At 49.3% G+C, this 25,081-nt stretch overlaps 2 protein-coding genes across 2 annotated transcripts; one reads left to right on the top strand and one right to left on the bottom strand.

Annotated features, from left to right (window-relative positions):
• The first annotated feature begins 323 nt into the window (after positions 1-323).
• Positions 324-3,136, top strand: ADO (2-aminoethanethiol dioxygenase). The gene has a single exon (XM_056107956.1). It carries the CDS (start codon positions 324-326, stop codon positions 1,095-1,097), a length of 774 nt encoding a protein of 257 aa, XP_055963931.1. The 3' UTR covers positions 1,098-3,136.
• Positions 3,137-8,271: 5,135 nt separating this feature from the next.
• On the bottom strand, positions 8,272-13,395 carry EGR2 (early growth response 2). The gene is made up of 3 exons (XM_056107940.1): positions 13,297-13,395; positions 10,832-10,940; positions 8,272-9,542 (listed from the first exon to the last, which is right to left on the bottom strand). The coding sequence occupies exons 1-3, from the start codon at positions 13,393-13,395 to the stop codon at positions 8,290-8,292; spliced, it is 1,461 nt and encodes a 486-aa protein (XP_055963915.1). The 3' UTR covers positions 8,272-8,289.
• Between the last annotated feature and the right edge of the window lie 11,686 nt (positions 13,396-25,081).

The raw sequence follows: 25,081 nt of genomic DNA, 5'->3' as shown, positions 1-25,081 counted from the left end.
CAAGTCCCAGGAGGCCGCGCGCGGCGCCCGGCGCGCCCGGGCCGGCGGCCGCCCGAACGGCGCGTCGGGCGTCGGGCGAGGCGCGCTCCCCGCGACGCGACCGCTACCTGCCCGAGCGTGAGTGCGGGCCGCGGGCCGGGCGCGCGCGCGCGCGGGGAGGGGGCGCGGGCGGGCGCGGGGCGGCGGCCGGGGCGGCGGCGGCGCGCCGGAAGGTCCCGCGCCCGGGGCCGCCGAGCGTCGTGGCGGCCGCCGGGGACGGCGCGCGGCGGCGGGGCGCGGGGCGCGGCGGGGCCCGCGCCGGGCCCGCGGGGCCGCGGCCGAGCATGCCCCGGGACGGCGTGGCCTCCCTCATCCAGCGGGTCGCGCGCCAGGCGCGCCTCACCTTCCAGGCCGGCGCGGGCGGCCGGCGCGGCGAGCCGCCGGGCTTCCCGGAGAACCTGAGCCGGCTGCGGGGCCTGCTGAGCCAGGTGCGCGCCGAGGACCTGAACATCGCGCCGCGCGGGGCCGCGCCGCAGCCGCGGGCCCCGGGGCTGCCGCCCGTCACCTACATGCACATCTGCGAGACCGAGGGCTTCAGCCTCGGCGTGTTCCTGCTCAAGAGCGGCGCGTCCATCCCGCTGCACGACCACCCCGGCATGCACGGGCTGCTCAAGGTGCTCTACGGCACGGTGCGCATCAGCTGCCTGGACGCGCTGGGCGCCGACGCGCCGCGGCCGCGGGCGCCGCCGCCCGGGCAGCGCTTCGAGCCGCCGCTGCGTGCGCGGGAGCTGGAGGCCGTGCGGGCCGGCGTGCTGCGCTCCCGGGCCGAGTACACGGCGGCCAGCGCGCCCTGCGTCCTCTCGCCGCAGCGGGACAACCTGCACCAGATCGACGCCGTGGGCGGGCCCGCCGCCTTCCTGGACATCCTGGCGCCGCCCTACGACCCCGCAGACGGCCGCGACTGCCACTACTACCGGGTGCTGGAGCCCCTCGGCGCGCCGCCCCAGGCCGCCGCCGCCGCCGAGCTGCCCCGGGAGGTGTGGCTCCTGGAGACGCCGCAGGCCGACGACTTCTGGTGCGAGGGGGAGCCCTACCCGGGCCCCAAGGTCGCCCCCTGAGGTCGCCGCGCCACCAGGTCGGATCTCTCGCCCTTGAGGGCCCCCGCCCGTGCCCCGCCCGCCAGGCCGGCACGCGGGGCCCTGTCACTGCCACCAGACCTGGGGGGGCTGAAGCGCCTCCATCCCAAAGCCATGGCGAAGAGACTCTTCCTGCCGTTCTGCATCCTACACAAAATACACTAAACGATCCCCCCCGCCCCCCCCCCCCCCCAGGTAAACAGAGTTTGCTTGTCCACTGTCCTCCGCTGGCCATCTCCTTACTACCATCTTTAACTTATTGACCGTGCGTGACTCGGTTGTTCAAGTTGTTCTTGGGTTCCAGCCATTGGTCGAAAGCTGACTTTCAAAGCTCAACGGTTTGAATCGAATTGTCCTGTCCAGTTGCTTTTGAAAATCAGCTCTTTTTTCTCAACTTGGGAACGCACCCCCAGGATACAGCTGCTCGTGCAGAGGACGAAATGTACTTTCGCTGTCTCTCTCGGACCATCTCTGGTTCATTGGGCCAGCGTCTGTCTATTGAGGTACTTCAACACCTGTGTTGCTCAGGTACAGATGGTCGCTTATAGCTCCCCACCAACCTCCAAATGGGAGTTGAGCAGAGCTAGAAACTCACCCTTAATGCGAAGGATCTTCCAAGTGACTTTCATTCTAGTGTAAAATACAGTTCTCTGTCTTAACCAGAAGATTCAGAGACGCAGGATCAGTCTGCTTCCAAACTTTTGAATGTAACACACCTCTAGCCAGCTGTTGAATTCCGTTCCCTTTTTCACTCTTGGGAAAAATACTATGTTGATGGCTTGAAATTCTCTCAGTGACTTCACATGTTCCAGAGATTCGATGCTTCCTTCTGCTTTGCTCAAGGGGCCGGGTTCTCAGAACCCTCAGGAAAAGGAGTCAGAGCCTGCTTGCTCTAGTTTGTCAGAGTGGGAAGGCAGTATGATCGGCTTAAGGGGATTGAGAATTAACTGTTGCTTGCCATCCAGTGGCACCCAAACATGGTACAAAGTCGTTCTCCCAGTTTTTGAGACGTTGTGCTGTGACTGGTTTTATTATTACTATTTTTTTTGCATCAGCTGAGCAGTTTTTCCTCATGCACAAATACAGTGACATCATTTGCTTTAAACCATGGAACCCTGTTGTTTCCCACTTTTTTTACTATTTACAGGATTTTGTTGTTCACATACTATAAAAAATTAAACTGTAGAAATAGACACTACAGTTTTTTCAACTGCTCTCGAGGCCCTCTGGCTTGACTTGCCCCAGTGGCTCTCAAGTTCGAATATCTCTAATAAAGGAAGATTTGCTAGTAATAGGAAGTCTTAAACCCTGTCCTGGAAACTGTATTTACATTTAAACCTCTTTTACTATGCACACAGGGCTCCATCAACCCTGAAAGAATTTTTTTTCTCCCCAATTTAAAAAACAATGTAAAAGCAAATTCTTGGTGAGTGATTTTTTAAAACAAACTGATGCCTATTCAAGGTTGCATACCAATGTGTTGTAAACCTGACACTGGCATAATGCCAAGCATTTCCTCCGGGGTTGCTAAAATGGTTTTATAGTAGCCTCACATTCTGCTGGTTTACTATGCCTTTGGGGGTAGTTTGAAGCTATTCTTTACCAGTTAAGTTTAAAAATAAATTCTGGATATGCAAATGATTATCATTTGTGAGAAGTTTTCACAGTGTGGGTTCCTCTCCTACTATAGTTATGAATTTATATGGTTAGCAATCATATACTTAGCTGTTTTGAATTGTAGCAAAGTTGATTAATTTACAAAGATTATTGATACTGATGTATGTGTTCCTAATATAAGCTGGAATAGATTAGACTTGCAAAGGTTCATTCTGACAGAATAATAATAAAGGAAGATATTTTTTTCCTTAAATTTTATTATGAAAAGTTCCTAAGTACAAGTGAGTTGGTTGAAGAGAGTTAAGGTGCTTTTCACATAAAACTATCTGAAATTTTGCATGCCAAAATAGCAATATGAGATCTCTAATTTAGTTCAATAAGAACAATGGAACTTTTAGTTCACTTAAATTCTGAGTAATGTGAAAGTAAGATGTAACTTTTACTACACTGCTAATGAAAGCATAATCTTATTACAGACAGAACGTGGTGCAAAAAACCCTTGCACATTTCTGCATAAACTGTTAGTTATGATTGACTTCATGCGCTGCTACTGTGTTATATGTATTCCTGCCACATAGACTATTCAATACATCTATGGGAAAAAGTTGTCTTCCCTTCCTAAAGACTAATGAGCACAATGATACTTAACACTTTTCTGTTGAATAACTAATGCAATAATCGCCTCTCATGGGTGAGTTGTCTGTCTGCTATAAAGCTTTTAAATTATCTGGTGATATCAATGGCCAATTATGTCAATGAAGAATATTGTATGCCTGCCTACTTTTTGATGAGAATCGATTTTTCCTCGCCTGAGTGGCATGAATTAAGTTTACATCCATCAATTGCTATTTATTAATGAAAAGTGGTGGTCTCTATTTTTTCAGTAACACTTTTGTTAATGGGAGTGGGTTCTCTGACCTTTCAACACAAATAGCCCTTACAATCTTCTAAAACACACATACTTGATCATGGTCCCCTTGTAGGTGCCTTGGTCTTGGCACCTGATAAGGACCCATTCATCTAATCTGGTGACTGAATTTTGTGCTCTAGCTCTGCTTTTCAAAAAAAAAATATGTGTGTGTGTGTGTGTGTGTGTGTGTGTGTGTGTGTAAATTCAAGACATACTGCCCATTGCAACTCTGCAAAAGTGCCACTCCTGTAACTCCCCTGGTCTGAAATCAGAACTTGCTGGTTACAAACAGTCTGACCACTGATCACTTGATTGCAGTGAGCCTTCTGTTGTTGAAGAAGTGAAGCATTTGTTAAGCCCCACACAGGTACTGAATCTTCAGATCCAGAGATATTTACAATTCTGGATTATGATTATGGAAAATAAAGGCATGTTTGAAATTGTTTAGAAGCAAATCTTGATTATTGCAAAATGAAAAAGAAAAATTTTACTTGCTGGGATGCCTACAGTTTTTTTTCATGCTATAAAATTATTTTCTTAAAACTGGTGACTTTTTGCAGATTCTAAAATCCATTAAGGTTTATAGTTTATTTCTTTTGAGCTGAGCTTTTAAACTGAAAGCACGTCTAAGACTAATATCTTGATACTTTGCTATGCAGAAAAAAAAATTGTTTTTATACCTAAACCAAAGAAAAATAGGCTGGTATGAGAAAACTTTCAGTGACTTTCAGTAGCAAAGAAAGAATCTTTTGGACTTAGTAATTTTCTTTTTTGGTATAATGTTTAATTGTACTTCGGACTGGCAGCCTTTTCAGCACTTATGTTGATACTGACCTTCCTCACCCTCCCCCAATCCCAAACTCTGTTGGACTGTTAAAATGCCACTGTAGATACTTGTAATATGGCTACAATAAAATTCCCATCATGTCATTAATAGGATATTAAAATTAAACAGCCTGGTTCATGAACAGCTTAAAACCATGTTTAGGGAGCTAAGCAGTAGCCCAGAGAACAGTGGTTAAGGCGCTACCCTCGCTCACAGCCGACCCAGGTTTGAACCCAGGGAGCATCTAGTTCCGGAGCAGGGTGAGGAGTATCCAGAACAGCTGAGTGTGATACCCCCATCCCCAAAATCGGTTAATAAACCTGTTTGGAATAACTGCACCATCAGTAGTACTATTCAGGAAAGCATATTGAATAGAAGAAGCAGACTTATCTTTATGTGCTTTATTTCTAGAACAAAATTAAAAATGTCCTAGGGTTAAAAAAAACTACCCTGAATACTTGAAGAAAAGAGTAAAATCTGATTAAAGATGGACTGAGCTCAAGGCCTAAGAGCCACAAGGTTGGCTCCGACAATACACAGGCACGTACCAAGCCCATTTCAAGGTGGAAGTAATTATATAAAGTTTCAGAATGCTTCAGTCTTTACCAAAAAATTAAGTTTGAAAACTATTGCTTGTAAACAAGTATTTACATTTTAATTGAAGATGCTCTGAAATTCAAATTTGGCGAGACAACTTTTAAAATTTAGGTGTGTATTTTTAAGTGTTTTAGGTAAGTGCCCATTAAAAATATAGAGCTATTAAAATGTGGCATATATTTTTAAAATTGGCCAAATGAAGATAGTACTCTGATAAACTAAGAAATAGGAATCTATTGGGAACACTGCCAGTCAGAAATATCTATTTAGGAGTTACAGTATTCTGCATTTTGAAATATAAAAGAAGGATGTAAAAAAAAAAAGGATTAACACAAATTACATTCAAATCCCAGTGTGCAAAGGACAAAAGGTCATAGTTTCCAGGAGACACTATAATATTCTAAAACTTATGACATCAGTCATCAGCCATGTCTGAAGGAGTTTAGCAGTGACAGAGCAGACAAGCTCTGGCTAAAGAGTGGTGCTCCAACATGCTACGGTGAGAATCCAGATGCAGTAGAGGAATTAAAAACCTTTAGGCTCAATTTTTTTTTCTTAAGGTACCTGGCTTTATAATGCTGCTAATACTTTTCCCATGCATATGTAAGCCAATACCACACCCATCAGCAGAGAACCCGCTTCCCTCCACCAGTGTCCCAAGGATGACTCCTGACAACCACAGTCCTGCCTGACGTGTAAGCTCAGTTTCACAGACAAACTCTTCAATTCCAATACTTTGACTATTTTTGTTCCTTTCTTTTTTATTGTGGACACCTAAATACGTGTAAATAGAGGTAATCTAAAATTCCACAAAATTGTAAATATGTTGATAAATTTTTTCTAAAAACTTATCTTTTTTGGAGGCATACAATTGAAAATTTATGAATAATCCTGTGCTAATGCATTTCAAAATTTATGTGAAATAGTTAAATCCAACAAATATAAAATTTAGAGTAAGGAAATTTAGTAAAAAAAAAAAAATCCGAATAGGCCTCCTATAGAAGTGTTTTATCCGAAGAAAGGGAATATTGGCTTTATACTAGAAAATACAATATTATATGTATTGCTTAAATGTATTAGAATGTTTAGGCCCTATTTTAAAGGTAACTTACAAAAAATGTTTTGTATGGTATGTTGATAAATACATTCTTGGTGAATTTTTATTTTTATTTTAAAATCATTTTTAAGCTCTTTAATGTTTTATTTTGCAATCCATTTTCCAGTACCAGGGAGGATCAGATTCACATATTCAGACTGTCTCCCTTTTGAGATTCTCTTCAGAGGACTGTACGCTTATCTAATGAGATACCAGTATTTTGATAATTTTCTTGGCCAGCCAAACCTATAGCATTGTAATGATCTTTCCAAATACAGATAATCAATTGGGGGGAGAAATGAGTCCTGGGGTAATTCCTTTAGCAATCATTAATGCCGTCATCAGCAGCGTCTGAGAGCGTTTTTGATCTAAAGAGGAGATAGTGATTTTCAAAAAGTTTTCTGTGGTCTCGAGACTAATCCTGTAACCTGAAAGTCATTTCCAGCTTGAAAATGCCACCACACTTTCCACAAAGCCACATCTCTGAGTGCCTGGCCCTGGTCAGGGTTCTGCAAGCAGCCGCAAGTGTGTAGTCTCCGAGTGGGCTCTTGTTAGTAAGTATTTATTTTCCGGAGCCCACTCAGGAGCAGAGAAAAGCTATAGGCTGTGAGAGAGTGCGGAACAATGAGTCAAAACAATGCCGCCTCCCCACTTTTATGCTGAGGCCGAGGGGGAAATCCCCCTGAGCAGCCTTTGATTTTGAATGGAGATTGCTTTGGGGTAAAGAACTGATGCTGGCAGATTAGCGGCAAAGAAAACGTGGAGACCTTGACTGACTTAATCGGAGCACTAGAACCCACTGGTGCTGAGTATTCCATTTTTTGGTCTATTTCACTTGTCTCACAGCTGCGAGACAGTTGAATGCTCACCCAGTCAATCTTTGATAAATGATCCTGCAGCAAAAAGTATTGTTGAAAAGTATTTATTTACACTATCGTCATAAACCATCCATTATCTGAACGTCAGTTAGTGGTTTGAGTTAGAATAAATCATTTGTACTTCACAACTATTAAGAGCTAATAACAAACAAGTCAGCTCCAGTAACGTTATTTACATTTTCATCTGTAATTTGACTACAAAGGTAACACTTTTAAGTCACAAAACAGCATACAAAAATATACTTTCTAAAAAAAATTACAAATATTAATAGGCAGAAATATACAGCCATACTAAACCCAAGGAGTGATTTTTTTTTCCATAGTAAGGCAACCCATTTACATGCAGACCCTGTAACATTGTCTACAGCACACAAGGCACCAAAGGACACGTCCAACACAATTACATGCATCCAAGTTCCAGATAATATATGTACATACCCCTTTTAAATAAGTTAACCTCTGACTAATTTCAAGAGATCATAAATGCTTTTTTTTTCCCAAAGGTTCAAAACTTGGAGAACAGTGCACATCAAAAATACACAAAATCTGAATGGATATACACTGGAAAAATAGTCTACATTTCTCAAACAACTCAAAAAGGAGCAGATATTGCTACGTCCCTCCCATCACATTGCACGTCTGTTCTCTGAGTTTATGATACATATTGCTTAAAGGGTCGCGACGACTAGACAAGCCGATTCCCTGTTCAGGGCCACGGAATGCAGCACAAAGGCCTGCTTCTCTCTCTGTACAGCACCCCCCACACTAGTCCCAAGCCATAAAGTGCACGTCAGTCTTGCTTCTCCTTTGGCTGTCCCCACCTCAAGGGACCAGCCTCTCCCAACCCACTGCAGAAAAAGTCTCAGATTAACCCTGACAGCCAGAGTCAAAAACCTGCAACCAGCCAGAATCAGAGGAAGGGGGTGGAGGAGGGGGAGCGAGACCGAGTCGAGCCTGCCCTCAAGCAGGGCCAGATCTTAGCCCTCTAGACCAGGCCCCCATCCCCACATTCTCTGAGCCTCCCCAGCGTGCTGGGGTGATCGGCTCACCTACCAGGGAGGACGGGGTGAAGTTTTGGAAGGGCCTGCTCTGAATGGGGGGGGGGGGGGCAGGTGCTGGGCTCCAGCAAAGCCAAATGCCCAAGGAAGGGAGGGAAGCCGGGAAAGGTGGTAGTGTTTGTTGTGTAGTTCGACTGGACGAAGGGCCAGGGGGCCACCGGACGATGGTGACGCGTAGGCCTGAGTCTCGTCTCAAGGGGTCCGGGTCCGAGAGGAGCAAGGCGCCAGGGGCCCTCCGCCAATGGTGCTGTTGCTGCTGCTGCACAGGGGGCCCCCGGCCTGTGGAGCCCCCGGACAGGAGGTGGTGGAGGCAGCCGGCATGGACGATGGGGGGGCGCTGCTCTTCCGCTCCTTCTGCCGCAGGTGGATCTTGGTGTGGCGCTTCCTCTCGTCGCTCCGGGCGAACTTGCGGCCACAGTAGTCACAGGCAAAGGGCTTCTCCCCGGTGTGGGTGCGGATGTGGGTCGTGAGGTGGTCGCTGCGGCTGAAGTTGCGCATGCAGATCCGGCACTGGAAGGGCTTGTGCCCTGTGTGGATGCGGATATGCCGCGTCAGCTCATCCGAGCGGGAGAAGCGCCGGTCACAGCCTTCTGCTGGGCACGGGTAGGGTCGCTCGTGCACGGGGGTCTTGCTGGGCCTGTTGGGGTACTTTCGAGGCCGCAGAATAGGCCGCAGCGGCAAGTGGTGTGGGTTATAGGCGGCGGCGGCCGCAGCTGCTGAGCTACTGCCTGGCAGCCGGGGTCCCTCGCTGCCTCCACTGGCCCCCGGGCCTGCAGCCCCGCCACCGGGCCCCGTCAGGGTAAAGTTACGGATGGTGGAGAGTGGAGTGAGTGGAGGGGGGACCCGGAGGGAGTCCAGAGGACAAGGAAAGGGCTTGCGGTCTGGGCCGGCTGTGCCATGGAGGTCTCTCTGGCACTGTGGTGGAAAAAATCCAGGGTAGTCTGGGATCATGGGGAAGAGACCTGGGTCCGCTGCTGGCTTGGGGGACGGGTAGGAGGGAGGCGGAGGGTAGGCCAGCGAGGAGGAGCTGGAGGTGGTGGCTGCTGACAGGAAGGCCGAGGGGTCCTGGTAGAGCTCTCCTGCTGCACAGCCCGAATAAGGAGGCGGTGGCGGCGGCGAGTAGAGATGGTCCAGGTCGGGCTGGGCCTGGGACATGGTGCACACACCCAGGGGGCCTGTGGCCAATGGGTTGGGCGAAGCAGAAGTGACGCTGGATGAGGCTGTGGTCGAGGCCGGGGAAGTGACCCCTTGCAGGATACCTGCACTCACGATATTAATAATGCCTTCTGGGTAGCAGCTGGCACCAGGGTACTGGGGGTCAATGGAGAACTTGCCCATGTAAGTGAAGGTCTGGTTCCTGGGTGCAGAGACGGGAGCAAAACTGCTGGGGTATGTGAGATCCAAGGACCTCTTCTCGCCAGTCATGTCAATGTTGATCATGCCATCTGCAGAGGGGAAAGGAAGAAGGGAGGTGGGGCAATGAGAAAGCGGGCACGCATAGCCGCCTCTCACCCCTGTCACTGGGTTCATTCCGCAGGCCCAACCGCTGGGCTGGGACGGACTCCAACAGGTGGAGAAACTGCAGCCAGCCCGGAGACAGGGACTCTCCCAAATCTCACGGTGGCAGCCGGTGAGAGTCTGGGACCCAGGAGCCACCTCCTGGAAAGCACCATGAGCTACTCCCATCACCGCCCCCCCGCTACACTCACAGCCATCTGTGGCTCCAGTCCCCAATAAAAACACCCAATAATAGAACAACAATATCAAAAATTCTCCATCTGCCTGGCACTTCTCTCCCTCTTCCTTGGCCCGAGGGTCCCACGGCTAGGATCCCGGGACAGAAAGCACCAGGGACACTGCTCCCGGCCAGGGTCGTGAAGGCACCAGCCGGAGAGGCAAGTCCGAGAGCGGGTTCAGTGATTTCCCAGCCGCTGCCCCCGCTTTCATCCCCTCAGTCATAGGCGGCAAGCGGGAATCGCGGGCGCTTCGGGGGGCTCCTTCTGCACAGCTCCCTGCGTCCGCTCCCGTCCCCTCCCCTGGCGCCCGCGCGTGCCCACCCCCGTCCCAAGCCTAGCGGCCGGGTTCGGGGGGAGGCGCGGGGCCCGGGGAGCCGATTTTCCCTGGCATCCTCCAGGCAACCCGCAGCGCCGGTGGTGCCGGGGACCTCCCCATCCCTCCCTCCCTCTCTCCGCACGCCGGGGGCCGCTCCCGGCCGCCGCCTGCGCTCCTGCACCACCTCCACCCCGCCTCGCCAGCCCCCTCGATTGGCAGGCGGCGAGCAGGTGGGAGCGCGCCCTGACGCCGGCTCCCCGGGTCCGCTCCGCCCGCGGGAGCGCGGCAAACGCTTCCCTCCGCCGCGTCTCGGCGGGCGGCTGGCTCGGCGCGCGGCTCCCCTCCCGGGCTCCGAACTTCGCCGGCCCTTCGCCCCGGGCCCGGGAGCCGGGCGGCGGGCGGCGGGCGGCCAGCGTCCCGGGCCGGGCGGGGCACTTCTCCCACGCTCATCCCTGCGTCCGCCGCCGAGCGCCGCGTACCTGGAGCATCAGCCCGCGCGCCGCGCTCCTGCGCCTTCCCAGGCTCCCCGGCCGCTTCTCCGCGCACCCGCCCCGTCTTCAGAGCCGGTGGGCAGCTCCGGCCCCTCGCTCCCCGGACCCGCCGAGCGCTGCACACGCGCCGCACCCCACCCGACACCTCGGAGCTGCGTGGGGTCCCTCCAGCCGGGGGCCGCCCGTCTTACCTCCGGCCACGCCGTTCATCTGGTCGAAAGGGCCTCCCAGGTCGGCATTGGGGAAGATGGTCACCGACGTGGCGGCGAGGTCCTCCACCGGGTAGATGTTGTCGGACAGCTGGTGCACAAAACCACTGAGAGTTACTGGGATTTTGTCTACGGCCTTGGCGGTCATCATTTGCTCCTCGCACAACCTGGAGACCCAACTCCCTCGCTACCTGGCGTGTCAGAGAAGCCGTTTTGGAGCGAGTTGGGCAGAGCCTACGTCTGTGTCTCGTTTGCCCTCCACGCTTAGAAGCAATTACTTAGGAAAAAAATCCAAAAGAAATAAAACTAGCAAACAAGTTGCTGGTCTCGGTGTTTTTCTCTTTCTCTCTTTTGGCCTTGGAAGCAAAAAGCGGCGCTTTGCCACGGCCTCTCTCCCGGGCGCCGGCTGGGGAGCCAGGAGTTGCGGGTGTAGTGTTATTGTAACAGTCAGTGTGTCCCTTCGCCAGCTATTAATCAATTGCGGCTCTCGCTTAGACGGAAAGTGTTGCTCTAAGTATTTATGGGCAGGTCCTCAATGCCCGTGACGTCGCTGCCCATATATGGACTGAGGAACAGGGCTGGGCCAGGCGCCTCGGGCCGTCACCGGCCGATTTGCATACGGCTCGGCGGCGCGGGCGCCCGGGGGTCGCCGGGGGGCTCCGCGCGGGCGGCCCGGTCGGGGGCCGGCCGAGCCTCGGTGCGGGGCGCGGCGCCCGGAGCCCGGCGGGGCGGGGGGCCGCGCGCCGGGGCTGCACCCGCGCGGGAGAGCGGCGGGCCCGGCGCGGAGCCGCCTCCCGGGCGGGGGAATTCCGGGTCCCCGGGACTTGCCAAAAAAGGCGCAGATCCGGCGCCGGCCGCCCCGCCCCGCGGCCCTTGTTTGGGAGCCATTCCGGAAAATCAAACTTCGGAAAGAAACCGAGCGGAGCCGAGACGCGCCAGTCAAACCCCTACCCACTTTCTTGGCAGCGCAAAACCGCAAGCAAACGCGGGCAGCGAATTAAAAAAAAAAAAAAGAAAAAAAGCGGCTCGCGTTCACGGAAGCCGGCTGCTCGTTTTCTGAATTACTTGGTGGAAAGAGGTGGCTGGCGATAAGAATGAATGCGGTCTTGCTTTTTTGGAAAGTCTGTTCTATTTATACAGGAGCGAAAACGGAACAGGTTTGGGGCTGTTTGTTGGGTGAAGTATTTTGGGCACTGGGCGGGGGGCGGCGGGAGGAAGAGGGGGGGCGGTGCTGGAAGGGGGAGAAACCCCGGAGGAGGCGCGGTGCGGGGCGCTCGAGAACCCCCTGCGGGAGACGCCCTCCTCCTCTGCCCGCGCGCGGCCCGCCTCCCTCAGCTGCTGCGCGCCGGGGCGCCGTGCCCGCACGTCTGGGCGGTCGGCGGTGCGGGGGCGTCCAGATGGAGCGTGGACACGCGCCCGTCCCACCGACACGGCGCGCGCGCACACGCACCACGCTCCGCTTCCGCCACGCACTCTCCCCCGCCGCCTCCGCCCACGCCCACTCGCACACCTTACGCTACACCTCCTCGTGGACAGCGCCCGGCCCACGGCGCTGGGCGCTCGGCGCAGCCTTCCGCCCAACCCCCTGCCTGCACCCCCGCGGGCAGCCCGACCCGAGAGCCCCCACTGCGCCGCCGCGTCTCCGCGGCCCCCGAGCTCCGGAACGCGCGCGTGGGGCGGACGCCTCTCCGTTCCCGCGCCCGAGCCGCCCGTGCGCCCGCGGGTCCGCCCCGCCGCGTCGAGCCTCCCACCCCCATCTCCCTCGGCAAGGGAAAGTCGAGACCCCGGCGGAGACGCGTCTGGCGAGTTCCCAAAGCATTTTTCTCCCGAACGTCGGGGCAGACACCGGACCCCAAGGCGGTTTCCGAAAACTTCCCGCGGTCCAGAGGCTGGGGTTCGGGCTCGCAGCGCCGGGCTCCCCGGCCCCCGCCCGGAGACTTGCCCCCGCTGCCCAAGCCCGTGCCCGGCCCGCCGCTCACCCGCCAGCCACCCGGGCCTGGGCGGGGCCCGGGCGACCCCGGGAGCCCGCCGGGCGCTTTCCCGCCCCCCAGCCCGGCGGGAGCCGCGGCGCCACGCAGTGGAGGGACGCGGCGCTGCAGGCGGCGGCCCCGCGCCCACCTGCGGCGCCCGCCGGGTCCTGGCCGGCCGCTGCTGCAGCTCCGCCGCTCGCACGCCGCTGCGGCCCGACCCCGCAACACCTGGGCACCCCGCACTCCCAGCGGCTGACCGTCTTTTAGCACTTGAACGCCCCGAAAACATCCGGGAAAGTTTCCAGCTTGCTCCGTGCGCTCCTTCCCCAAGGCAGACCAAAAGGGAAACAAACAAACAATCGAGCGTGAAGGAAGAAGCCGGGCAGCACGGCTAGCACCTTCGCAGGCCCCGCCGCCCCGAGGACAAAGGTGCCCGGCCCCGCTCCGAAGACGCGAGCAGAAAAGCCGCGCTCTTACCACGTGCGCCAGCCCGCTCCGCCTGCGCTCCGGCCGGTCCCGCGGCCCCCGCGCCGACCACGGGCAAGACGACGCCGCGGAGGGGGGCCCGACTCGCATCTCCAGCCCGGAGCCGAGAGCGGCGGGCGGCGGTGGAGGGGCGCGGGGCGTGCGAGGGGGGCGCGGCCGGCGTCCGAGGCGAGCACCCACCGGCAGCCGGCGCGGGCGCGACTGCGAGCGCTTCGCCCCTCTGCGCGCACGTGGGCGGGCGGCGAGTTGCCGGGGCCGCCCCGCGGCGGGCGCTGCTGCCAAGCCTGCCCGGCCGCCAGCGCCGCCCGGGGGAGCGCCCGGGCTCCCGGTGCCAGGCTGCGGGCGCAGGGGGCAGCGCGCCGGCCGGGGGCGGCGCGGGCGAGGGGCGGGCGCGCCGTCGAGGGCTGCCCCCCCCACCTCCCACGCGTTCCGGAGGAAGGAGGAGGCCGGGGTGCGGGTTCGACTGGGCAGAGGCGAGGGTGCTCGGCCCGTCCGAGAAGCCGTTCGAGTGAGCGTCAAGCGACCGCCCGGGACAATCCGGAGCTTTCTAGAGACTCGCGCCTCCCTAAGAGGTAGGGGGCGGGGGGCTTGGGGCAAGTAGCGGCTGCAGGGGGCCAGAGCGGCGCCCGGGAGGTGCCCAGGGCCAGTCCCGGGAGGCCTTCCCTGAACCTCTGCTGGAAACGGGTCAGTAGACATTTCCTGTAACCTCCTTTCTTTTCTTTTTTTCCTTCCTTCCTTCCTTCCTCCCTCCCTCCCTCCCTCCCTCCCTCCCTTCCTTCCTCCCTTCTCTTTCTTTCTTTTCTTTCTTTTTTCCTTCCTTCCTCCCTCCCTCCCTTCTTTTTCTTTTTCTTTTTCTTTCTCTCTTTCTCTCTTCCTTCCTTTTTTTTTTTTTTAAAGATTGTAATGCAAGGAGTTGGAGAAACAACCATTTCAAGCCCGTCACCCTGAGTTCAGATAGGTGAGCAGTTCAGACACTAACGTGAGCCGCCAAAGTCACGCAGCTGGTACATACGTGGCAGTGTCCGAACTTGCCTTGGCTTTTCAGTGCGCTGCTTGCTCCATCCTTTGCGCAGGGAAATCCGGTCCGCAGAGCCTGACTCAACCTACCAGAGAACACATACGTTCACCTTCAACATCTTCCCCCCCCCCCACCTTGGCATTTCTGTGGAGAGGAAAGCTGGAGTGAGGGGTCCAGAAGGACAAGACACTGCCATGGACACCCCCTAGCCTCCAGATTGAAGGAAGAATTTGGGTTCTTGGGTCATCCAGATACAGCTCCTGAGTGGAAGGACCAGACAGACTAAACCGGCACACCAAGAGACCCCGTAAGAGGAGCCAGACTCACAGTCTCCTTCCAGGAGGGGCAAAATGAGCGAAGAGACAGAAACTCCATGGGTGTTTGCTGAAGAAGAAAGTGGGGGGGGGGGTTGGAGAAAAGGGGCAGAAAGTGGCAGCTGAATGAATACAGACACACATACACTCTGGTCTTTATTTTTTGGCACTTGAGCTTTTTCTCATCAAAAACTGAACAAACAAATGTCTTTCTTTAAACTGGAATTGTCAAAATGCCCAAGATGTTATTAAAGAGGTTATTAAAGAGCAGCGCATGGGTGCCAGGGTCTGATTTGCTTTGTCCCAATTCCAGACCCAGAAAGTAGAAGAGGAAGGAAGCAGAGGAGCCCTTTGGTAGACTTGCTCACACAGGAGGGGGACTTGATGGGCAACCAGAGGGGAGTCAGCCTGTGGGTCTGCGCTGGCCTCAGAGTTCTCTCAGCCATTTTCAGAATCCCCCCCCCACTTTGCCATTAGGCAGGTCACCAATAATCTACTAACATTCACATTTTGATTTATTAGGAATTGGCTTAACAGTTGTGTAGACTAGTCCTGCTTCATGAATTTTCTGTCTAGTACTGGGAGGAAAAGGAGGATCACGAAATATCCTCAACTCTGTGTATGCCCATAGGTATGGCTCCCTAACTCCAGTAACGCTGGGCCTGTGCTTCTCAGTGAAAATCAGGTTAATTGCTGACTCTTCCAACCAGTCGACCGTTTTTAAAGGTGCCCTGTGAACTAAGAACATTGACAAATTATTCTTAGATTCAGCCTCTCACTACTAATCAGTCTGATAATCCCAGGTAATTTCTGGTAATTTCAGCTACACCTCTGCCCAAAGGAAGCACTGATTTTCACTAGTCCAGTGTGCAAATGAAGTCACGTTTCACTGCACACATAATGTGGAGAAGAGAAATAAAACACTGCAGTATTATTTGGTAGAGGCAGCGCTAGTTTATGGATAAGGTGCTCAGGTTCCCTGTGAGATGAACTATCAAGAAGTTAACAGATGTTTCTTGAGCAAAGACCATTTGTCAAGCTCCAGGCTAAGCAGAAAATACAAAAATTGCCTAAAGTCAGGTCTTGGAGCTTGTCACCAATCCTACAAATATACAGTTTCAAACAGTACAATATTTGACCCCAGTCAAAAGGCAAAGGACCCAATCAAGTTTTAAAAAGTTGAGGAAGCTGGGGCCAGAGGGATAGGTCAGCAGTTAGGGCGCTTACCTTGCACGAATGAAGCCGACCCAGGTTTGATCCCAGGCAGCGTATATGGTCCCCCAAGCATTCCCAGGGGTTATTCCTGAGTGCATACGCAGGAGTTACACCTGTGTATCACTGGATGTGACCCCACAACAAAATAAGTTGAGGAAGGTTTCTCTAAGCAGAGATGTGAAAGATGTGCAAGGACTAGGGAGAAGGTCACTAGAAACGTTACCAGGAAGAAAGTGTGTGTGTGTGTGTGTGTGTGTGTGCGCGCGCGCGTGCGTGCGTGTGTGTGTAAACCTGCAGGTTGCCTTTCACGCCTAATATACTGAGGCCTAGAGGACCAGTGCAGACAGCACTCTTCTGCCACATGCCCTCATCCAGCCCCTAGGAGATTTTAACCTTTATGGCCCTCTTCTTTTCTCTGCCATCGTCTTCTCTGGCTAATTATAGAAGCATTCTAATTTTTACATTGAGTTGTTTTTTCAATTGATTTTTTTTTTTGTAAAACCACTCAGCTCCTGCAAAAGAATGAGAACTTTCCATAGGTTTTTGGCAGGGAGAAAGAAATGTACTGAAATGCTTATTGATATCATCAGTGTGTTTCAGTGACAGTCTTAATGAAATAACACTCCTTGGTTGACTATTTCTCAATAAGGAAATGACAGGCAATGTGAATTTTGCTTTATTTTAAATGAATAGAGTGTAAAAGTGAAGCCTTCCTAATATCAAACCTACAGATCACTTTAACATTGCTGGCAAAAAATAAAAGGTGAATCAATATATCCTCTATCATGATTCATAAAGACAAACTATGTATCAACCTGGAGACCTGTTAACAAGTTATAATCTGATCTTAAACTCTCAAGCTAAATCTTCACCCCCAAATCACAATTTTTAATAGTAACCACACTTTAAGACCTTTCATATTTTATGATCAGTCATAAGAAAAAACGAAGTTTGCTATTCTTGAGTATTTTTAGTATACTTCAGTGACCTAGTTATATTACTAATTTATGGGAAATAATTTTCTCTTTTCTATTTAATGTCCAATATCCCACAGATACTCTGGGCTTCTGTGTTGCTGTATATTTGTTTTATTATTTTGATGGGTGTTTCTTAAAATTTTTGTTTTGGGGGTCACAGCTAGCAGTGCTCAGTGCCTCCTCCCAGCTTTGGGCTCAGCGGACCAAAGATCGAACTGGACTTCCCACATACAAAGTATGTTCTTAGCTGTTGAACAATAGCTCCAGATCCCAAAAAGCCCTGTTTGTCTGTTGTTTGGTTTTTTATGTTAGAAAAGCACAAGGCAAGTATGACATTCAGTTATTAGAGTAGTTGTTTCACAATATTTTATGTCTCTCAGTTAAATAATCTTAATAATGTTACCATTAAGATTGTGAGCTCTAGGGCTTAAACCCATGTGATCTAGGTTAAAATTCCTAGGTTCAGCTTTTAACACTGACGCTACCTGGCTATGAGTTCTTGTGCAATTTCCTCATTTGTAAAGTGAACCGAGAAATTACACATATCTCACGAGGTAGTACTAGAGGATTAAATAGAATGACAAGGCTGGGGATGTATTTCGAAGTCTGGGTTGCGTGGTTTGCATGCTGGGGCCGTAGGTTTGATTCCCGGCCCCACATGATCTCCCAAGCACTGCCACATGTGACCTTTGTACACCGGGCTAGAAAAGACCGTCAGAGGCTTGAAAATTTAAATTTAAAAATGACAGATGTGAAGCACATAGTACTTACTAGTCATTAGCTATCACATTATTACTACTCTCGTACAACCACTATATGGGCAGAACCATTACTATGTTTTTCTACACGTTCATTTCTTTAGTAGTCACCACCAGCTTGAGTACTGAGTTTTTAGTAGTCATCAGCAGGCTGTAAGCTCCTGTTTTATATATGGGGACTCAGAGAACATTCAGAGCTTACCCGAATCTACATAGTGAGCTGCAGAGCAAGAGCATGAATTTTGTTCTCTCAATTGTCAATATCTTTCAAGTACATCCTGTGACAGAGAAACCTACAGCAGATAAAACTAAAAGAGTAGAGCTGTAGTTTAAGTGTTGATATATAAAGAATGCATAATCAATTTATTACTTGATTATGAGTTTCAGCTTCCAAGAACGATGATGGAATCACTGAGGAAGTTTAGTAATTCTGAGGAGGAAAGGTAACTCAGAAAAAAGTTGTTACTTGCATGAAATTTGTAACAAGCTATCCACCTTTGTAGAAAGTGTTATTTTCATTTGTCAAATTTCACATTAATAATAATAATAATAATAATAATAATAATAATATGTCTTTTATGGTATCTTTTTTCCCAGGAACAACAAATGAATAATGATAACACTGGATTTTGTCCAGAAGATTTGGAAATGTAAAATCAAAAATGTTAATTTAGGAAGAGTAGGCTGAAACAAAACAAAAACAAAACCATAGTGTCACAAAAGGGATATTTCTTGTCTTAGTATAATTCCTACAGGGGACTTGCCTTGTGCCATTGTCTCACATGTATGTCCAACCTGTTCAAATCAATTGTAAATTCCCTCAAGGTAGAGACCTCAGAACTGTACTTCCTGTCTGTATTCCAGGGTTGAAACTCAATGTACTTCTTCCCTAAAGTGAAGGGGAATGATGTCTTGGGCTTACGAAGAGTTTAGCTTGTCTCTGTTTTGAGTGAACAAGGAGATGGGGCAGCTATCCCTAGGATTAAGTGGATAAAAGTACTAGAACTTGGTGCTGTGGAGTGAGAAAAGTACCAGGTGAGAAATTAAGCTCAGTGGTTGCCCCTCCATAATAATAATGTTCTCACCAGTACTAATAGCTAATATTTATTGAGCATTTAAGAGTATTAAGCTCCCAGTTGACTGTGTTGTCTTATCTCTTAGTTGGCCAGCCACTCCATGAAGCAGAAACCATTACTCTTTTCACTTTACAGGTGAGGATACTGAGTCATCAAAGCCCCAGCCACAGAGCTAATTAAGTCACCACCACAAGGTGAGCCCAAGCAGTGTGACCCCATTACTTCTAAGCCTACTGCTGACCCTGGCCTGTGTAACAAGACAAGCCACTTCACCTCTGACTCTTAGTCTTTTCATCTTTGTAATGAGATGGGCAGACTGCCTCTATACCCTTAGCTAAAGCAGTGGTGAGTGAATTTCAGTGAAATGAAGGAAGAAGATTAAGAATATGCTCTGAAAACTGAGACAAATCTTGTAGTTGTCTCCCAGCATGATTGTTTGGGCCTTCAGCAACAAAGACAACCATAGGTTGAGTTAGGGGGCGGAGGGGAGGAAGCAACATTTATGATTCGAGGACAGGAAAAACAGATTCTAACCAATTTGCTTGCTGGCCATTCCTTTGAAATAATCCCTTTGCACTATCGCCCATCACATGGAAGGGTGATCTTGATTTGTGAATTTATTTCTGGCTGGAGATGGGATTTGGGAAGGTGGGCCCCGCGGGCTCGGGGCCTTTGGAAGGAGTCCCTGGCAGATCTGCCACTCCTGATGCTAGTAATAAGCCTAGACATATGGTCACAGTCCTTCCTGAATCCAAATAATTAATTTGAACGTATGTTTCAACTCGGGCTGCTGTGCCTGCAAGAATATTGTAGTCACAGTGTGCTCACTAATGGATAAGGGAAAGATTCAGTCAGTAAGCACACAGTCAGTGTCTCCCAGAGATTTGGTCATTTCCAGATTTTAGTATTAGAAAGTTTTTTTTTTAAGTATGATTATTTAGGGCTGGAGCGATAGCACAGCGGGTAGGGTGTTTGCCTTGCAAGCGGCCAACATGGCCGACCCGAGTTCGATTCCTCCGCCCCTCTCGGAGAGCCCGGCAAGCTACCGAGAGTATTCGATATGCCAGACACAGTAACAACAAAGTCTCCTATGGAGACGATACTGGGCCCACTCGAGCAAATCAATGATCAACGGGAGGGCCTTTACCTTTTTATGATTATTTAGACAACAGCCATGGAAAATGTAAAAACTGAAGAAATATATCATTTTTAAGCCCTCTCATCCCTCTGGGTTTTATGAAACAAGAGTTCTTAATGCCCGAGGCCTGGAAACCACAGTAATGACTTATGGAACCAGCTCACAATCAACTGAGGCGAGGACTATGATTAAGTAGTTAGGTGAACAAGACAGAGTAGGAATCCCTTGGGATGAACCTATCTTACTTCTCAGTATCTGGATAAGTTCATGGTAGTCTGTTAATCCATCCAATGAATTATTTACCTAGTTAACACTCTATGCCATGCAGTAAATTAAATGCTTGGGATGCATCAGCGAATAAAATTTTCCTGTCTTCATATAGGTAACATGCTAGAAATTCTTCAACATTTACTTCCAAGAATCCAAAAAAAAAAAAAAGGAAAACTCAATTTGTTGCATCTTCAAACTTTTACCTAAAATTGTATTTGTCATGCTCCAGAACAAAGGGGAAAAATATCAGCTTATTTTAGAAACATTCTTGCATGTGATACTGTGATACTTTCTTGTTGCAAGGGGTCCTTCAGAGATAGAAAACATCCCCTTATAATGTGTATTTTATTTTCTCCTTGGGAGATATGAAATATGTTAATCATGTTGTTTTGAATAAAAACCAGTCACAAGGTTATAACCTTCAGCCTCTTAGTTAATGTGGAAACATCTCAGTTCCTATTAGCCTATTCTCAGAATTTTTGTCTGTTGATTCTTCACCAACCAGCTCCTTGTTGAACTTGGTAATTCCCCTCACCTGACAGAGATGACAAGCCCAAGAGTGGCACTCCAGCCTTCCCAAGCCTCTTTTGTGAATGTAACTTTTTCTGGGTATCTGAATTATAACCAAGCTAACAATGCTGTCCTCTGCCACATTCACCTTCCCTACTGCCCAGAGAAATGAAGCGAGGCCCAGACGGGCAAGTGACTTACCAAAGGTCACAGAGATTTTGAGGAGGCAGAGCCTGCCTTCCTAGTCAGTATTCTCACGCTGTGTCTGAGCGCTCTCCCTGTGAAATGTGAGCCTCAACTACTCCTTAGGAATGCGAGTGCTTGTGACATCCTAAGACACTTTCATGGCTAGTGGCCAGTTAGCATTTAGGTCATACGTTTTATTTTCCAGTAAGAATGAATCCTGTTCTGTATCCCCGTACCATTTCTTTCACAGCCCCCTCCCCACCACCCTCTGCCCGCTCTGGGTAGAATTGGAAAGCAGAAAGTCAACCAACAACAGCCAGGCACCCAGGTCCTAGCTCTTCAGATCATACAAGGCAATATTGGGTCACCTGGCCCATCCCCTGTTGTCCTCATTTGTTCCATTTCTGTGAAGTTGACACTGACTCACTGATTGCTACCCTCTGGGTTATCAAGTTGTGGCGCAATTAGAAGAGATTCTCATCTGTGTGGAGTGGCTTAAGAGTGGTTGGGTCTCTACTGGGGTGACCAGCCTGACCAGGGGGAGGAGACAAATTTATCAGCCTCATCTCCAGGAGATTCTGGTGGTTTTAATTTTACCAAGCTTTGCTACTCATGTCGCAGTCTTCTCAAACATCTTTAGAACTTAATTGTATTTTTTTAAATGTAGAGGTACTGCGATTTATTCAGCCACTGATTAGCTGACTGAATTGGGCATAAACTCCACCTTGCATTTTTTTCATTTCTTATAATTTTATTTATTGAATCACCATAAGAGCAGTTACAAAGCTTTCAGGTTTAAGTCTCAGTCATACAATGAAACACCCGTACCTTCACCAGTGCCCATTATCCACACCCCAAAACCCCAGTATGCTCACATCCCACACCTTCCCGCTACCTGTGGGGCAGATTATTTCCACATTACTCTGTCTCTACTTTGATTACATTCAATATTTTGACACCAGACCCACCATTATTATTTGGGATTTTACCCCAATACTCAGATCTGCTGAAAAGGCAGCAGTAGACAATTTGTTTTCTATTGGTGGTTATGAATAACATTTATGATGTTGTGTGACTGCAGTAGTGACCACGCAATTTTGGAATTCTGAAATTTTAACAAATCTGGAGGGATTTCTACCAAAACTTCCTGGGTTCCGAGATTTGTTCCTGAGTCTCTTGGATCATGGTCATTAAGCAGCTTGATCAGGAGCCAGAAAGGCTGTTCATGGGCAATAACTCGGGGTCTCGTTGGGACGGCGAGGAAAGGGCCAGCTCCCCTTCCCATCCCGTGAGGCCCCACATGTCTCATCACTGCGGGCCCAAATATGACTGTCCGATGGCCTCTGGAGGATGGCGGCCACCGAGCCGCCTGGGGGAGCAGGCGGAGGGACAGCACCCTTTCCCCTCTGGAATGGCCTGGCAACAGTAACCTACCGTGGGTCCGGATGCATTTCTGCCAAAAGCCACTGGGTTCCGAGACTTGTTTCTGAGTCTCTGGGATCATAGCCATTAAGCAGCTTGATCAGGAGCCAGAGAGGCTGTAGAACTTAATTGTATTTTTAATAAAATAGTTTGTGGCTAAAATCAGGCCCAATTTTAACTTGTTTGTCTAATGGGTAACATTATTCTTTCTAATTCTTTCCCAAAAGGTTGGTTACAAGAGGTTGTTAATGCAATAAAAGGAGAAACTAGCAGTTCCAGATACTGACAAATAAGTGTGCTGCTCTATACCTAACTCGTTAGAATCCTAGTTCCAATAATCTATACTAAAACACTAATAGCATCATAGAAAATGCCCTTTTGCAGGGGTGAAGCCTTGCATTCTGCCCACCATAGTATGAATCCCCGACACCACATATTGTTCCTGGAACACCACCAGGGGTTACCCATGAGCTCACAGCCAGGAATAGCTCCTGGATATTGCCAGGTATGACACAAAACCCGACCTCCAAAAAAAATTGTAACTACAAAAAAATGCCCTTTTATAAGATTCAATGTGTTGATAAGCTAACTAAAAATTTTATACATATATATAGTAGTGAGAGAGAGTGTGTTTTGAGCCACACCAGCTGTACTCCTGGTTCTGTGCTCAAGCATCACCTCTGGTGGGACTGGGGACCATATGGGGTGCCAGGGATCAAATATGGGTCAATCACAAGCAAGGCAAGCCCTCCCTCCACACCTGCTATACTATTGCTCCAGCCCCATGATTTGTAAAAAGCCTTAGAACAATTTGTAAGTGCTGACTTGACCTGGCCTTCTACCACTACCCCTCCAAGCATACCGCTTTCCCTGTTCCGCATGCTAACCATGCTAGGCTAGATCTTGCATGTCATGAGGTCCTTCTCATGTCAGAACCTATATGTTCACTACTCCCTTTGGAGCGATTCCTGCCTGGCCCATTAATTATCCCAGTCTTCCCCCACCTCACAATTTATATGTTTAAATCTATTAGCTATTTATATGTTATAATATATACCTTTTCATAAATGCATAACACTTTTGAATGACATAAAAAATAAGCCCCGTGTGAGACAGAGCCTTTGGGAACTGCTTAGGTGGTAAAGATGTAGCTCGCTCTCAGGATTGCAGCTAGTGCCCTTAGATAAGGACACAGTGCACACAGCCATCTGTGAACCAGAAGTAGTAGGCACTCAGCACACACCAAATGTGAGGCACCCACCTGCATCTTGGATTTCCTAGCCTCCAGAACCGTAAGACATTAATTTCTCTTGTTTATCAACTATTCAGTGAGTAATATTCCATTATAGCAGCCCCAAACACATATTTCTTCCTCTTTTTTTCCTCTCTCCCTCTCTTTTTAATTTTTTTTTGGTGCCACACTCAGCTGTACTCAAGGCTTATTCCTGGTTCTATGCTTACGATTCACTCCTGGTGGAACTCAGGGGGATGATATATGGTCTCAAGAATCAAACTTGGGTTGGCTACATGCAAATCAATACCTTAGCTGGCCCCCAAATAAAAATATTTCTTATTCGGCAGGAAACTTTCTCTTTGCAGCCCTTCCTATTTTTCCCTAGTCGCCCTTTGTATATCTGTACTTTGTTTTCTTTTATGTGATAATATTATTTGTTGAAGTTTTTAAAAACTGAGCACACCCAGTAATACTCGAGACTTACTCCTGACTTTATGCTCGGATGTCACTCTTGGTGGGGCTTGGGGACCATACGGGATGCTAAGGTTAGCTAACCTAGGCTGACTGTTCAAGGCAAGCACCGTGCCCACTGTGCAATCACTCTGACCTCAATAATATTCTAATGGAGTAGAAGAAGTTCCATTAAGGTAAGAACCTTACTTACCTTGACCATTACTGTATATTTAGTACCAAAAAATAGTGTTGCTCTAGAGGAATGTAAATGAATACCTTCGGAATGAAGGAGCAAAACTCAACCTGATTTGAAATCCACTGTCTTACTCTGGTTTCTTTCTTACCCTAGGTCCCAGTTGTCTCATTAAAATTTTTTTAATTATAGTTTTGATTACATGTTTACAATAGTGTTAGCATTTATGGCTTGGAAGCAGAAAAATTACTGCAGTTTCATCACCAAGACCCTCATCACTGTTACAGTGTCACTTCAAGTCTGCCTCCCCCCTCTCCTCCGCACTTCCCTTCTGCTACCTGTTCCATAATCTCAGTTTGGCATCATTTAATACTGTCTATTCACATCTTTTGTTTCTCTGCAATTACAAATGAGTGACATCATCTGGTATTCTTCCTCTGACTTACTTCACTTAACATTCTGCCCTCCAGTACCATCCAAATTATAACAAACTGCGGTAATTCATCTTTTCTTATAGTATATAAGTATATACAAGTAACCTATTATCTACATATACAAGTTATTTATCTATTCACTAGTCATTGGACATTTGAATTGTTTCCATATCAATCCATCTGTCTATTTTATAAGTAGGTGTATAACCTATGTGGTATCTGAGGCCCATTTGGCTTTGGTAGTCTCATATTAACTGACCCTAAAGATCCATGGGAAACCTAAGGTTATTTTAAATGTAACCTCACCATAGCTACAAACATGCCTATGATTTGTTAGATTAGGTAACAGCACAAGTAATGATAAAGGAAAAACAGTAAGATTCCAGAGGTAGGATCTATCTTCTTTTACAAAGAGAAAAAGCAGGCTCTCCTCTTTGTATTTTTTTCTGAAACAGTCGATAGTTCTTCTCTGTAAAATATTTGTGGTCGTTGTTTTTTGGGGGGATGCATTTTTTTCGAATTTTGTTTGGTTATTGGGCCATGTCCAGTGGTACCTAGAAGTACTCTTGGTATGGTAC

Source organism: Sorex fumeus, unplaced genomic scaffold (genome assembly GCF_029834395.1).
Source record: "Sorex fumeus unplaced genomic scaffold, SorFum_2.1 ptg000183l, whole genome shotgun sequence".
In the NCBI taxonomy this organism is placed as follows: domain Eukaryota; kingdom Metazoa; phylum Chordata; class Mammalia; order Eulipotyphla; family Soricidae; genus Sorex; species Sorex fumeus.
Note: the sequence above shows the minus strand (reverse complement) of the source record. Positions and strands in the feature narration are given on the sequence as shown.